The sequence below is a fragment of the Mobula hypostoma genome, chromosome 20 (genome assembly GCF_963921235.1).
Source record: "Mobula hypostoma chromosome 20, sMobHyp1.1, whole genome shotgun sequence".
In the NCBI taxonomy this organism is placed as follows: Eukaryota; Metazoa; Chordata; class Chondrichthyes; order Myliobatiformes; family Myliobatidae; genus Mobula; species Mobula hypostoma.
The window spans coordinates 23,958,241-23,974,331 of NC_086116.1; the positions used below are offsets into that span (position 1 = coordinate 23,958,241).

Consider the following 16,091-nt stretch of genomic DNA (forward strand, 5'->3'; position numbering starts at 1 on the left):
ATCCAGCCGGCTGTTTGCACGCTTTCCGTCCGTGTTGGGTTGAGTGTTGAGCTAGCAACTCAGCTTCATGGGGGGGGAAAAGGGCAAGAATGCTAAAGAAATGCCAAGGTTGTTACCTGATGCCCCACAAGGCATGGAGAGGAATAGCAATAACAGCAACTTCTTGCCGATGGGTTTCAGCATGGTTTTGCATCATGATTAGGTTAATTTGTAAAACAGTATCTACAGCTTTTTGGCTCTATGATGGTGGTTTCTCACTCAGTATTGAACTTAAACATTTGTATTTGAACAGTCTAAGTGAGTTTTCTTGAAATGCATTTAGTTGTAGAATTGCAACAATATTTTCCCCCCGATTAGTACTAAAGTGAATATTAAGGTGGGAACGGATTGTTGTATTTAGGCTGAATTTGTAAAATTTGGATGCATATATAACAAGGGCTCCATGAACTCCTGCTAGAGTGATGTGTGCAGCAGAGCATAGAGTGAGAAGATAGAACTTTCTTTCAGAAGAGTGTTGGTCTTTACTACTAAATAATGCAGCAAAACACAGGAATACAACCATTCAGAAGTTTACCTTTTACTATACTTGAATTGAGATCAATACCTTGATACCAAATCGGATATTGGAATTGCAGTTTTCCACTAAAATATGGAGAGAAACAACTATTTCCATTTGTTCTCATATTTCACTCAGGTTGAAACTAACATCCTACTATGTACATTCTTTGTGTTGTTTTGCCAACATTGATATTTATGGTGGTGCCTTTCTTTTCATTTGTTTTTAAGAATGTTTCAACACAAAATTGTGTTGTCTTAGTTTTCAACAAAAATTCTAAACCACCTTCATTGTGTTACTTGCTACTTTTAACAGCTTTTTGCCTTCTAGGATTCTTCTGATGAAGTTGCATGCGTTTCTAACCATAGTCTAGCTCTTTAACTAGCATACAGAAATTTTCAGAGCCACATTGGCATTGTGACACAAGTCAGCTTTGTAATATGGAGCAGTGAAATCACATTGAAAGGAGTATTCGATTACGTTGAATTGCATCATGTGCATTTGACTTTTGCAATCCTATTGTATAATTGTTTCTTTTCCTTGCCTGACCTACTTAGTGATTGCAAAACTAATTCTTACTAAGATCAAAGTGGAGAGAAAGCATTGTTAATTCTGGTTCATTACCCTCAAAGTTTTGCAGAAATCTAAATTACTAAAGAACTTCTGTTGGAAGCATGGTATAAAGCAACTGGGACCCATTTCTGATTATTGCACGCCCCAAGAGTTGCCTCTTGGATAGAGTAGATGAATTACAGTTGGCTTCTGTAAAGATGAGTTTCAGCAGAGAAATTTTCATAGTTAGACATGTTGTCTAATAGTATCATGAAGTGACTTGTTCAAAAATATTTGGTGATGACAGGTGCTGCTTCCAAGTTATGTTCAGAAAGGAGGCCTGGTTTTTCTGCCGATGTGAAAGTGAATGATAAACATTAAATTTCCTTGCCATGTTTGATCTGATATTATATGAAACGTCTAAGGTCTAGAACCAAGGGTATGGATTTTCGGGGTCCTTCCCAATTTCAGATGACTGTCATTATTTTTGACTATGTTGGATCTTTAGGCAGGATGTATCTGCAGTTGAAATGGGAATATCTGACTTCAGATGAAAGATTTGTTTCTCTGAGTATGACTGTTAGTCTGTGGGACAGCTTTCCCTGCATTGAGCTTTAATCCTTAGATGAAGTTGTTACTGCAAGGTAAACTGGGTGCGGGAAAGCTTTGTCCAATCTAAATCCTCGGCTAAAATTATTCTTGTGTGATCCATAGTCATAGTCATACTTTATTGATCCCGGGGGAAATTGGTTTTTGTTACAGTTACACCATAAATAATAAATAGTAATAAAACCATAAATAGTTAAAAATAGTGATATGTAAATTATGCCAGTAAATTATGAAATAAGTCCAGGACCAGCCTATTGGCTCAGGGTGCCTGACCCTCCAAGGGAGGAGTTGTAAAGTTTGATGGCCACAGGCAGGAATGACTTCCTATGACGCTCTGTGTTGCATCTCGGTGGCATGAGTCTCTGGCTGAATGTACTCCTGTGCCCACCCAGTACATTATGTAGTGGATGGGAGACATTGTCCAAGATGGCATGCAAATTAGACAGCATCCTCTTTTCAGACACCACCGTCAGAGAGTCCAGTTCCATCCCCACAACATCACTGGCCTTACGAATGAGTTTGTTGATTCTGTTGTTGTCTGCCACCCTCAGCCTGCTGCCCCAGCACACAACAGCAAACATGATAGCACTGGCCACCACGAACTCGTAGAACATCCTCAGCATCGTCCGGCAGATGTTAAAGGACCTCAGTCTCCTCAGGAAATAGAGACGGCTCTGACCTTTCTTGTAGATGGCCTCAGTGTTCTTTGACCAGTCCAGTTTATTGTCAATTCGTATCCCCAGGTATTTGTAATCCTCCACCATGTCCACACTGACCCCCTGGATGGAAACAGGGGTCACCAGTACCTTAGCTCGCCTCAGGTCTACCACCAGCTCCTGAGTCTTTTTCACATTAAGCTGCAGATAATTCTGCTCACACCATGTGACAAAGTTTCCTACCGTAGCCCTGTACTCAGCCTCATCTCCCTTGCTGATGCATCCAACTATGGCAGAGTCATCCGAAAACTTCTGAAGATGACAAGACTCTGTGCAGTAGTTGAAGTCCGAGGTGTAAATGGTGCAGCAAAAGGGAGACAAGACAGATACCAGATAGATTATCAGAGTTAATTTTGATACAACTGTGCACTTTGCTAAGTCATTTCAGAGGACCACTAAGAGTTGTGGCCACAGTTGATGAAAGATTTGCAGTCCAACCGCTCAGCCATTGGGTTTTAGAAATATGGTATTGAAGTAGGCAAAATTTTATATTGCTCGCCAAGTCCTAAATCAAAAGGATAGTAATGTAAGCTGGTCTAATATGCAGTCTAGAATACGAGCCTCCTGGTTAATGCCATTTGTTGCAGACAAGTGTGAGATAATCCGGAAATAACATTAGATTGAGATATTTATGATCGTCATAGAGAGTGTGGAAAAGGCTGTTTGGCCCGCCAAGTCCATGCAGATCATGTAAAGTGTTCCATAATTTTTAAACATTTTGATTTCCCATTGTGACACTTAATTTCAGCTGGTTGGCTTTTTCATTTAAAAGGAAATTTTGCCTGAATGCTCTTTGTTTGAGTCTAGATTCAAATTTTGGGTAGGTGGTTGAGCATGTGTATCTTGAATGCATTTTTTTTTTGCTATTTTGTGAACTATCATGAAGTTCAAAATATGTAGTAATCTGTCGCTCTTTGTAGATGCCATTAGAGAGGTAAGAAAATATTCAATGAGTCATGGAATTGGAAAAGAAGAAAAATTGCTTCCAAATATGTATGATCACGTTAACATGAAACTTTTCCGGGCACAAAGGAATCTTTACATTTCTGGATTTTCATTGTTTCTCTGGCTGTAAGTACACATGACAAATAATATTTTCAGTTTTTGACATCGTTAGTTCAAAATTTTCCATCTGCAGTGAATGGTGAGGAAATTGTGTCTGCTGTCAGCTGTTAAATTAGGCAAATTATACTTGATGTATTTAGGAGGTTAGATAATTGTATGAGAGTAAGAGGAATTAAAATATAGAATTAAAGAATAATAGTCTGGTTGGAACATAAATATCTCAACTGATTATAACTCATTGATCCATAATGTTAACTCTGCTTGCGTCTCCACAGATTCTGTCTGAATTGCTGAGTATCTCAAATATTCTGAGTTTATTTCAAATTTCCAACAACTGTGGTTTTCATTTATTGCATTTCAACCAGGGTAGACCTGTTAGACTACATACTTGTGTCATTGTTGTAAATACTTTATAACGTATGGTTGTTACTCTGATTAATTATCTGAAAACCCAACTTACAAGGATGCTGCCGAGACTTGAGAACCCCAGTTATAGGTAAATGTTGAATAGGTTGGGACTTTATTTCCAAGAGCATGAGAGAATGAGGGGAGATTTGATAGAGGTATACAAAATTAATGAGTATAGATTGGGTAAATGCAAGTAGGCTTTTGTTTCATTTAGGTTGAATATGACTAGAGGTCATAGGTTAAGAATGAAAGGTGAAAACCTTTAGGGGAACATGAGGGTGAACTGTTACTGAGAGTGTGGAGCAAGCTGCCAGTGGAAGAGGTGGATATGGGTTTGATTTCAATATTTAAAAAGTTTGAGTAAATACATTGGAGGTGTATTGAGGGCTATTATCCAGGTGCAGGTTAATGGGACTAGGCAGAATAATAGGGCATGGACTAGATGGGCTGAAGAGTGTGTTTCTGTGCAATAGTGTTCTGTGACTGTATAAAGAATCATGCTAATACCAATAAGCATGTCCAAGTAGAATTCTCCAAGTTAAGACTTGGACCAAAATGTCCTGAGTTTCAGCTCAGCAGTAAAGTATTATGTCTTTCAATTAAGAATGTGTAGAATAACTTGGGTTGTTATGATGAATGCTTCAAATTGCATTAGTCATGAAAGCTGAGAAAATTTTGCAGTTCTCAAAGGCCCTTTACCTCCAAGTATGCGTGTCTTTGAATAATATTAAAAGCTTGTGTTTAAACTTTAGCAATAAAGAAATGTGAATTTCCACACCATTAATTTTTGCTCATTAAACACACCTCTTGCTTGAGATAAAAGTGCTGATATTTAATGTATTCACCATTGTTCAATGGTCATACTGCAGCTACAACACTAGCTGGCGTAATATCATAACCCAGATCCTACTGCTATTATGCTACCTTAATGCTCTTTTATTTAATTCAGCTTTCTATGTCATATTAAAACATGTCCCTATAATTGTGTCCCATTTATGCAATTTTCTTTGCAGTGTTCTTAGACGTATGATTACCCTTATCTCAGAATTGGCAATCGCAATGGGAGAAAATCAGGCACTTAAAGTTCAAACAGATAATGCAAACGACGCAGCTAAAAGATATATGGAGGCAAATGAAGAACTGAGAAAGGTAATGCAACTATGAAACAAATATAAAGTATTGTCGATGCTCTAAATCTAAAATAAAAGCAGTAATAATCAGAATTTGTGGTGGTGGTGGAGAGAGAAAGAAGACACACACCCACGATTAGGACTCCCTCAGTCAACTCATCATTTCAGCCTGTTTTTGTCCCATTAATTTCTTCCTATCTCTGTTTTTGCCATTGTTTAATATCTTGTATTGTCACTACAGCATTTCTCAGATTACTGGCACAATTATCTTTCTTAGTTGATTAATGCAGGTAAGAGCTTTCGCTGAGATATAATGTACTGTTTTTAATGTTTTATTTATTTCATCTGAAAAGTAGGCAGAATACAATTTTTGTTACTGAATTACTGATTTTTTAAAAAATTAAGACCCACATGTATAAAACTTAAATTTGTATGATGCAGCTCTTTCCTTATTAAGCACTTGAAAATAAATGTATTTCCAGAGGAACATGAAAATAGTTTCTGTGTTTCACAGTCGTCTTTTTAAAACCAGATACAATTCACCTTTGTACCTCTATGTTAGGACATAGAGGTAAAGTGCCCCATGAATTTAGTCTTCCCAGCATAATGATGTGATTGAATCCTTTGGATACCTTGTGTATTTCAGGCCCACACAGTACAGACTCCTCTCCAACCATTATCCTGCAATCCCTGGGGCTCCTTCATTGATTTATCACCATTAGTCCTTGATGAGTTCATGTTGTGCTCAACTTTACAGTTTGTCTAGTGTCTCTTAATTTCTACTTTCTCCTGCTTTTTTTTTAAAACTTAATAGCTCAGAACTGAAATTTGAAATGTTTAACAGGATGTCCAAAGGTGAATGTTGGAGTTAGACATTGGGCAATTAAATGTTTTACATAAAGAATTTTGTAGTCACATTTTTTAAAATTAATGTTGTATCCTACCCTTCAGATGATTCATATGAAGTTAATTGAGTCTGAACCATGTATTTCACTGATAGTGAAATTAAGTGAGGAATGTTTTCATTGAAATTAATCCTATCTTTGTCACTTCACCCAAACATCCACCCCAAATGAACTCCTGTTTTGAATTTCTCATCTTTCTGTAAGATTAGGGTCTGCTTGATACTGGGAAGCATTAATCCTTCAAACCCATGCTGATATGAAGCTAATGTACACAGCTCTAAAAACCTGCTGAATCATACATGAAAGCTGTCATTTTAGAAACTAGACACTGAAAATTTTGTAAATCTCCAGAATATATCTGTCAGAGTAGTTGGAGCCTTCTGGCCCCTAAACCCACCCCAAATGACTGCTAGTAAACTTTCTTCCATTATCTCAACTGTTAAATTCCATCTCACATTTCTGACTAAATACTGGCTCTCGCTGGATATCAGTTGAGACTTTTGGCCATTGACCTCCTGCAATTATTCACATCTTGGAAGCTTCAGGTGCACAACCTCATGTGGACATTGCCTGCTCACTGAGTTAAGAGTCAAGAAAGCTTGGGGGTTCTCCTCTCAAGTATTAATCACCATAGGCCCTTAAATAACTCGTGTGCATTTCCCTTATTTGTGAAAATAGGAGCAACAAGAATGTTTAACGGACACAAACTTTGTTTTGTTTCACGCACTCAGGACACCCATGACCAGCTGGTTATGTGTACTGGGATTATAGTTGGTCCACACCTTGACTTCCAACTTAATTTTATTTTTAACGTGTTGCCTATTTATAAGTTCATTAATAATATGTCCTCTACTGGAGAGAAACGACATAGACACACTAAAATGATACCAGAGTTTGTTAGAAAATATGCTTATTCCTGTGAGGATGGAAGATTTAAAAGTCAAATTTAATTGAGCTATTTAAGATAATTAAAAGGTTGATATGCAAGTACTGTTTCTTGTGAGGAGAGTCCAAAACAAGAGCAGCAAAGTAATGTCAGGAATCATTTCTTCACACCGATAGTGGAAAGCTGTTGAAGCTGAGTGAGTTTGAAAATTTCCCAACAAGATGTTTAGTATTTTGTCAGTTAGGTTACGGTTATGATTGCAGATCACGCAACGTGCCTGAGTCATAGGGGCACTATACAGATCAACAATGCACCAGTTGCCTCCATCTCTCAGTTATTTGCAAGTGCCTGGGTGAGTGCCATGAGTGAACTGTGGGCAGTTGTCAGAGTAGGACATGAAAAACCTTTGCCTTGGTGTGTGACTGCAAATAATCCCAGCAATCAAACACATGCATAAAAAGATAAAAGTTTGTAGCAACATCATTAGACCTGCGTTCTTTTTTTTTCCTGTAGGAGAAACTTGCATCATTTGCACTACTTTTTCTAAGGCCTTTGAACTTTGTTCTGTTAATAGGCTTTCGATAGAGGTGAAGGTGATGGAAATAAGAAATTTGAAGAGGAAAACAAGCAGTTGATTAAGGATGTAGAAACACTGAAGACTGAATTGAAGAGGTCCACAGAAGGTAAGGAGATGTTTGTACAGAAGATTCTGAAGCTTAGTGGTTCATCATATGTGCTGTGTCATATGACGTGGGTGATCATGGTCTTTTCATGACCATTGTTCTTGGCAAATTTTTTTTATAGAAGTGACTGTCATTGCCCTCTGAGCAGTGTCTTTACAAGATGGATGACCTCAGCTATTATCAATATTCTTCTGAGATTGGCATCAGTGGTTGCTTAAGCAGGACTTGATATGCATCAGCTCGTCACATAACCGTCCACCACCTGTTCCTTGGCTTCACATAACTCTGATTGGGGGAAGCTAAGCAGGTGCTACACCTTGCTCAAGGGTGACTTGCAGGCTAGCGGAGGGAAGGAGTGCCTTACACTTCCTTTAGTAGAGACACATCTCCGCCTCATCACTCTTTAGAGCTTACAGGTTAGGCAGATGAATGTAACTGCCAAAAGTGGAGGGATTAAAATCGGGAATACATAAAGAGACCAGAGTGGAGGCCTGCGGATATCTGCGGCCACAAGCTGGAGTCATTAATAAAGGGTACAGAATTCAAGGACATGATTGGATTTCAAAACAAAAGTGAGCCATTACTTAAATTGAGCAAGTGTAGATTGTTGAATACAAGCAAAATGTGCAAGAAGGGGATGGTGAGATTTATGATTTGAGCTGTATCATTTTGGATGGATGATGGGAAGCTAAACAACCCTGGAATAGTTATTTCTGGGGTTGACAAAGATGTTCTAGATAAAGATTGAGCTTGGTATTTGCATCTTTTCCTTGTGACCATGTGGGTTTTCTTCCGGTGTCTCTCCTACATCCTAAAGACATTTGGGTTGGTGTTTTGATTGGCCACTGTAAATTTCTCAATGTCAGTGAGTGGAAAAAATCCAGGGGAGCTGATGAAAATATGAGGAGAATTTTTAAAGAGTGGAGTTAATATAGGTTTAGCATAAATGGGTAGTTGAATTTGGTGGGCCAAAAGCCTATTTCTGTGCTGTATCTCTCTAAACATAAATCCAAGCACTAAAGTAAAATTATACTAGAAACCACATTTGCTATGCTGTTAGTAATAGGTTCACATCTAACAAGAAAACTCAATGAGAAGTTCAAGTATTAACTTAGCTATTGGTCAAACCATTCTGCTGAAAACTGGAGGACATTTTCTATATTGCCTTCCTAATAGTTACAATATTATAGAGCCTAGACTGTATCGAGAGAAACAGATTTCTGTTGATGCCTGATGTCTAGCAGCTAAAGATTGGTAACTATTCTGGAGATTTAATAGAGGCAGACCTGGCGTTGGTAAGACTTCACATGGGAGGGTGTACTTGTGATATTATTATCTTAAATTAAGTGATACAGTTTAAATTTAATATCTGTCTCAGGGTTCAACCTTTTCTTTGAACAATCTCTTCATTCCCCAGTGACAGTGAAGCTGCTTAGTCTTCCTTTTCTAGCGGAGACCAGTTAACTTAGTACAGGCATGGATCAAATGTAACTCTTAATTGTACTTTTGACTGAGTAAACCCACCGTACCATTATAGGAATTCTCAAAAAAACCTGTTGGTTGCAATTTTGTGGAATTTCAACTTCTAGAAGTTGTTCAGCTGCCAACCCTAGAAGAATTGAAAATATTTGTGGTATTGTGTGTTGATGTTCATTAGAAAATAATTGTGATAATTTGAAGTTATGAGTTAGGCAATTTTAAATTACTATGATTTCACTTACATTTTGCATCTGTCAAATTTACCTGTGAAACTTCACGTTGCAGTGGAAGTGCATTTGTAAAGACTTCAAATTTTAAACGACATTAGTTAAAAAGTGTATAACGAAGTGAGTTTTGTTTTATGAAGAAAAATTAAGCAAGGTTTTGAGTTGGCCTCGGCCATCTATTTGGGGATCAACAATTCAAGAAACTAGTCATTACCTGTTTAGAGGTGAAGGAGAATTATTGTGAGCTGCGTATGATCTTGTTTGTGTTGAAATGATTTCTCAGATAACACATTTCAACCTTCAGAAGGTCAAATATTGGCAGTTACCATTTTCATTAATAACTCAAATCTGTATGACAAGAGTGGTTAATTATTTTAATTTTGGAACATTAGATCGTAAAAGCTTAAAGTAAATTTAAGAGAAGGGATAGATTTAAAGGGGTACATAAAGGGCAACATTTTCCACACAGATATGATGGGTATGTGGAACAAACTGCTAGATAAAATGGTAGCTATGGGTACAGTATTTAAAAGACATTTATGATTTTTATGATTATGAAGACACATAGTCCTCTTTTATTGTCATTTAGTAATGCATGAGAAATGATACATTATTTCCTTCGGTGTGATATCACAAAACACAGGACAGACCAAGACTGGAAAAAAAAACTGACAAAACCACATAATTATAACATATAGTTACAACAGTGCAACAATACCATAACTTGATGAGGAAGTCCATGAGCGCAGTAAAGTTCAAAGTTTCTCAAATGTCCCACATCTCATGCAGATGGGAGAAGAAAGAAAAACTCTCCCTGCCATGTCGACCACAATCCGACTCTGAGTCATCCGAAAATTTCGAGCTGTGATCAGCTCTCCGACACTGAGTACTGAGCGCCATCTCTGTCCGAACAATTCGATCTCCTTTTTGGTCGCCAAAAGCAGGCAAGGCCGGGGATTTTGAGGCCTACCCTCCGAAAGATTCCCGACCACACAGTAACGACAGCAGCGAATGGGCGTTTCAGAAATTTCTCCAGATGTTCCTCTGTGCTTTCACGTCCATTCTCCATCAAATCAGAATTGTCCACGGCCCCTATTTAACAGATACAATATCATTTTTCACCGGTGGGCTGCGCGCACGCGGGCGCGCCGCCATCTTCTCCTCCCGCCTCCATTTGGAAAGTTACATGGATAGGAAAGGCTGAAAGCAGAGGTTCCCAACCTTTCTCATGCCATCGACCCCTACCATTTACTGAGGGTCTATGGTCCATGGGTTGGGAACCCCCGGCTTAGAGCATTATGGGCAAGCTCAACTAGGCAACTTTGGGGGTCTTCTGATATTTAAGTTACCTTTTTGATCAATGGTATTTGAGGTAAATAAAATATATACCTTTTCAGAATCAGGTTTATTATCACCGGCATTTGACGTGAAATTTGTTAACTTAGCAGCAGCAGTTCAATGCAATATATAATTTAGCAGAGAAAAAAGAAATAAATAAACAAGTAAATCATTACCTATATTGAATAGATTTTTAAAAAGTGCAAAAACAGAAATACTGTATATTTTTTTTAAAGTGAGCTAGTGTCCAAAGATTCAATGTCCATTTAGGAATCAGATGGCAGAGGGGAAGAAGCTGTTCCTGAATCACTGAGTGTGTACCTTCAGGCTTTTGCACCTTCTACCTGATAGCAACAGTGAGAAAAGGGCATGCTCTGGGTGCTGGAGGTCCTTAATAATGGACGCTGGCTTCCTGAGACACCGCTCCCTGAAGATTTCCTGGGTACTTTGCAGGTTGGTACCCCAAGATGGAGCAGACTAGATTTACAGCCTCTTGCAGCTTCTTTCGGTCCTGTACAGTAGCCCCTCCATACCAGACAGTGATGCAGCCTATCAGAATCCTCTCCATGGTACAACTATAGAAGTTTTTGAGTGTATTTGTTGACATGCCAAATCTGAATATGTGGGATGTTGAAATAATGAAATCGAGCTCTGTAAATAATCTAGATATCTCTTAATGAGTTGGTTGTCAATGTATCCTATCATTGGCTTATAGAAATTGTTTGCAGAAACAATTTGCAGAGTATAATCTCGAAGCACTTCAGCTTGAGGTATGTTACAGTATTGGAACGTAGTTCTAGAGTTGAATCCTTGCATTCATTTTCAAAGATGACAACTTACTGACTTAATTTAGAACTGGTATTTTTCATTGTATTATAATTCTTAACTGTTTTGTGTTTAAAGCTCTTGAGAAGTCTCAGACTGAGATGGTTACAATCCAAAAGCAATGTGATGGACTGACAAGGGAATATGACCGACTTTTGCAGGAGCATGATGAGTTACAGGTAAGAACCCTTGCTCTCTTAAAGATACTGCAGTATATTGAGACCATTCTGATCACTCTTTAAAACAAAAAAAATCTTGTCAGTTTTATTACTGTTCCAAGTTGACAACAAGCTGAAAAGAGAAGAAGCAGCAGAAGAAGAGTATATTTTACAACTTCTGTAGAGTCATGGAAATGTGCAGCATGGAAAGAGGCTCTTGAGCCCACTGTATCCATGTTGTAAACACCAATCCCATTTGTGCACATTAGATTCAGAGCCTGTTGTGCCTTCCCAATTCAGGTGACTTCCTAACTGTCCTTTAAATTTAGTGCAGTGATCAGCAATGCAAGTATGTCAAACCAGTGGTCGGTAAAATTGCAACATATTCTTTACCTTGAATTATGAAGTCAAGCATGCTATATGCTTTCATAACCATCCTATTTGTCTACATTGTTTCTTTCAAGGATTATGAACCCTAACCACAAGGTCCAATTGTTTTTCCAGCATCCCTTTACATTGTTCTTCATCATTTCTTCCTACTCCTATTTGACTTTCCAAGTCCTCACCTACTTATTGGAAATAAATTCCATCTATCAATGCTCTGACCAGCTTTCCATCTAGAACAAACAACAAAGGTTCCAGCACTGATCTCTGTACCACTGGTCATAAGTTTCCAATCAGAAAAGCATCCTTCCACCATGAACTAATTCACTCCCCCACCTTCTCACCAAACCAATTTTGAATCTAATTAGTAAACTCGCCTAGCAAGATCTTGACATTTCTTTTTAAAGTCCATTTATAGACTATATGTACTGCTCCGTCTTCATTAGTTACCACCTCTAAAAAAACAAACTTAAAACAGATTAGTACAGCAGTTCTTCCCATGCTCTAGGCCATGGTAACTATCCCTGATCAGCCCCTGTCCTGCCATGTGCACTTACTTTTAGGGTTTTCTCCAATAATATCCTCACCAGCCTCTAGTTAGCTGCCTTTCTCCTCTGCTGCCCTTTCCAATTAAGTTCACAGTGTTAGCTATCTGGTCCTCTACTCAATGAAGATGCATAAATCTTTCAACTGTCTCATTCCAAGCTTCAAGTAACAACCGTAGATCTCATCTGGTCTTGAAGAGGCATCCAACAGAGATCTAACACCACTTTCTTAATACAGACTGGATCCAGATTACCACAGATTTCACCCCCCACCACCCCTGAACTTACTAACTTCTGCATCCTTGGTGACTGAAAATTGGAAGTGTTAATTTAAGACCCCCTTGTCCGCAAGCATGACTCCATGTACTATATAGATTTCCCCTTTGGTCCCTCAGAAGACCCATTCTCTTCCTAGCCACTGTCTTTCTCCTGATGTACAATGTCTTGATATTCTCCTTGGTCTTTGTTCCCAAGGACATTTAATGGCCTGTTTCCCTCCATAATTTATATAATTTCATTCCTGGACACTGTATTCCTCAAGAAATGCCATTGATTCCATTTGCCTGTACCTTCCAACGTGCTTTTTTCCCCTCTTAAAACCTTGTATACCCATTCTTATTTATTCTCGGAGTATATTGACATTTTACTAACTCTCTTCTAAAAGAACTCCATTTATCAGCTGTTATGTTACCCACAAGATCAGCTCCTGATTTTTCTTGCACCAGGTGAATTACTTTTATTTATTTAGAGATACAGCATCGTAACAGGCCCTTACAGCGCATAAGCCTATACTGCCCAATTACACCAGGTGACCAACTAACCTGCACATGTGGTACAGTAAATTATCCAGCGATTATAACCCTGGAAGAATGGCTTTTTAACACTGCCAAACTCACCTGCATAGCTTTACAGGACCTCATTCCTCTTTCTACTGGACACATTTCCAGCCGGTTTTGTTACCAGGGACATTGGAAGTGTCTCTAATCTGGAGGTAAAGGATGTGCAAGCTAGGTTAGTAGATGCTCCTGCAGAATTGGGAGATTAGAGACGCTACTCATGTCCCTGAGACATGAGATGGAAATGTTGGAAATCTGGTGTCAATGTTTCAGGCTGAGATCCTTCATTAGTCCTAGTGAAGGATCTTGGCCCAAAATGTTGACTGTTCATTTCCCTCCGTAAAGGCTACCTGATCTGCTGAGTTCCTTCAGCATTTTGTGCGTGTTGCCCCTTGTTACCAAAGGCAGCACGTTCATCTCAACAGCAGTTCCACCTCGCTGCCTCAGTGGCTGCTCCCACTTACTTTGTCACCCCTTTTACACATCTGCTCACCAATGAACTTGGAGGTTCTGTCAGTCTGTTACCTTTATGGCATGCCTTGCTTACTCAGACAATCTATAATCAGCCACTACTGATTATTTTCTGACAGGGCAGAAACAAAGCAGCATCTTTAACAGTCGGATTCTTTTTTAAATCTTCTTGGCTCCTTTCTGCACATAGTGTCTGTTGAATGGAAAGCAGAAATAACCAATCAAGGTTCTGCTTTCCATCCCAGAGGAAACTGAACTGATTAAAGTTCAGTTTGGCGGCGGTTACTTTAACTGCCTGTTACTTAGTTTCTGCTGAAAGTTTAGGATGGATAAATAGTCTCAGTTGACTTACTTTAATAAGCACATTATGAAACAAAGCCCAAGGCAATCTTGAGATTGAAAACAGAACAACAGAACTCAGGATGATTAGTTACTTCATAAATGCCGAACAAGCAGAAATGTTATACTTTGAATAAAAAATTAATTTCTGAATATCTAGTTGACTTGCCAGTGCTGATTCATTGTGTCCTGACAATATGAATGAAAATGATCATGAGCTTGTCTGAACAATTAACAGGGAGAATTAAAAATAAAAGCATTAATAAAGGCTACCCCTCTCCCCAGAGGAATAATAGGATAATTATGCACTTTCTGACTGTCTACTGTTAAAAGAACCAATGTACATCTGGGTTACTTTACAACCACATTTAGCTTCTCAGATTCAAAGCATTTTATCATCTCTCATTTCCAATATTACTGGAAAGATTCCAGAAATTATTCTACCATCTGCATCCCTTTTCAGTATGCTGAAGATTAATTTATTGCACCCCACCCACACACATTTTGGCAGTCATAAAGTGCATTTTACCCTTCCTCTGAAATTTGTTTCCTTAGGGTGGCAAGGTGGTGAAGTGTCTAGCATAACACTATTACAGAGCCAGTGACTGGGTTCAATTCCACAGTGTCTGTAAGGAGTTTGTACGTTCTCCCTGTGACCCCTTGGGTTTCCTCCAGATGTTCCTCCCACATTTCAAAGACCTGTGGATTGGTATGTTAATTGGTCACATAACTGTAATTGGGTGATGTAGGCTCATTGGATGGAAAAGCCTGTTAACATGCTGTATCTCTAAGCAATTTCCTGAGATCATTTGGCATTTCAGCCTGAAAGAGTGCGGCAAAGTGATTGGTTCCCAGGCTTTTGCAAATAAATTGCTATTTACAATCTATATTAATTGGCTGAAGGGATTGAGTTTAATATATTCATGTTTGCTGATATCAAGACTGGTGGGAAAATGTGTAATGAGAAGAACATAGTGTTTTCAAAGAGCTACATAGAAAATAAATGGGCATAGAATTGGCAGGTGAAGTAGAATGAGACAGAATGTAACATTTCCACTTTCATGGGAAGAATAAAAAATGATATGAGAATGCTTTTTATTGGTGTTCAAAACAACTGCAGTGTCTTGCTGCAAGAAGCTAAGTTACCATGCAAACACAGCAAAATAGCAAGTAAATTGGATGCCAAATTTAAATGTAAATGGGTAGAAAGGCAGGGAAATCGTGTAGCATTGTTACGTGACCTTAATATGAAGTACTGCATATGGCGTTAGTGGCTTGAAGTTAATGCAGAGAAAGTTCACTGGATTGAAGAGGCTGGTCACTATGCTTTAGGTAGAATTTTAAAGTTGGAAGTTACATTAATTATTTGGTTCTGATTAAGATAGCTTTGCTGTTGTAATCTATTTTTTTAAAGTCAAAGTGATCTTAAGCATGAGAGTTGATACCATTGGGGGGTGGGGGGACCTGTTTTGAGGCCTGGTAGGTTAGATGCTGTGATGATTGGAGTTGGTTTATTATTGTCAGATACTGAGATGGTGGGGGGAAAAAACTTGCCTTGCATAGAGATCACATAATTACACCGGATCTCTGAGGGGATTCTAGAACTAGGGATTATAGCATCAGGATAAAGTTAAGACTGGGATGGTGGAATTTCTTCTAATGCTTAGGAATCTTTTGAACTCTAAAACTATGGACTAGGTAAATTAATTTAAGCATATTTAAAACCGATGGCTAGATCTTTAACTACAGAAGAATAGGGTTTTACTGGAAACATAGGAATAAGTGGAATTAAAGACAAAATCAGATCAGGCACAGTCTTTTAAAATAACATATCAGGCTCAGGAGTGACAGAAAAGTGGGTGGAACCCTTGGGCTCAATGAGTTATGATAGTGCCTAAGGTAAGTAACTGTTCGTTCTACACTTCTAATAAGTCACATTAAGGCTTTCTCACAACTTCGTCAATTATCACTTTCGAGAT

The 16,091-nt window shown here is 38.5% G+C and overlaps 1 protein-coding gene across 1 annotated transcript in view; it reads left to right on the plus strand.

Moving 5' to 3' along the window:
- Nucleotides 1-16,091, plus strand: part of dus4l (dihydrouridine synthase 4-like (S. cerevisiae)) — a 56,729-nt gene that overhangs the window by 38,301 nt on the left and 2,337 nt on the right. The window contains exons 9-12 of the mRNA XM_063072551.1: nucleotides 3,354-3,504; nucleotides 4,920-5,055; nucleotides 7,402-7,510; nucleotides 11,458-11,558. Coding sequence (XP_062928621.1) covers nucleotides 3,354-3,504; nucleotides 4,920-5,055; nucleotides 7,402-7,510; nucleotides 11,458-11,558 — 497 coding nt within the window. The remainder of the gene's footprint in view (nucleotides 1-3,353; nucleotides 3,505-4,919; nucleotides 5,056-7,401; nucleotides 7,511-11,457; nucleotides 11,559-16,091) is intronic.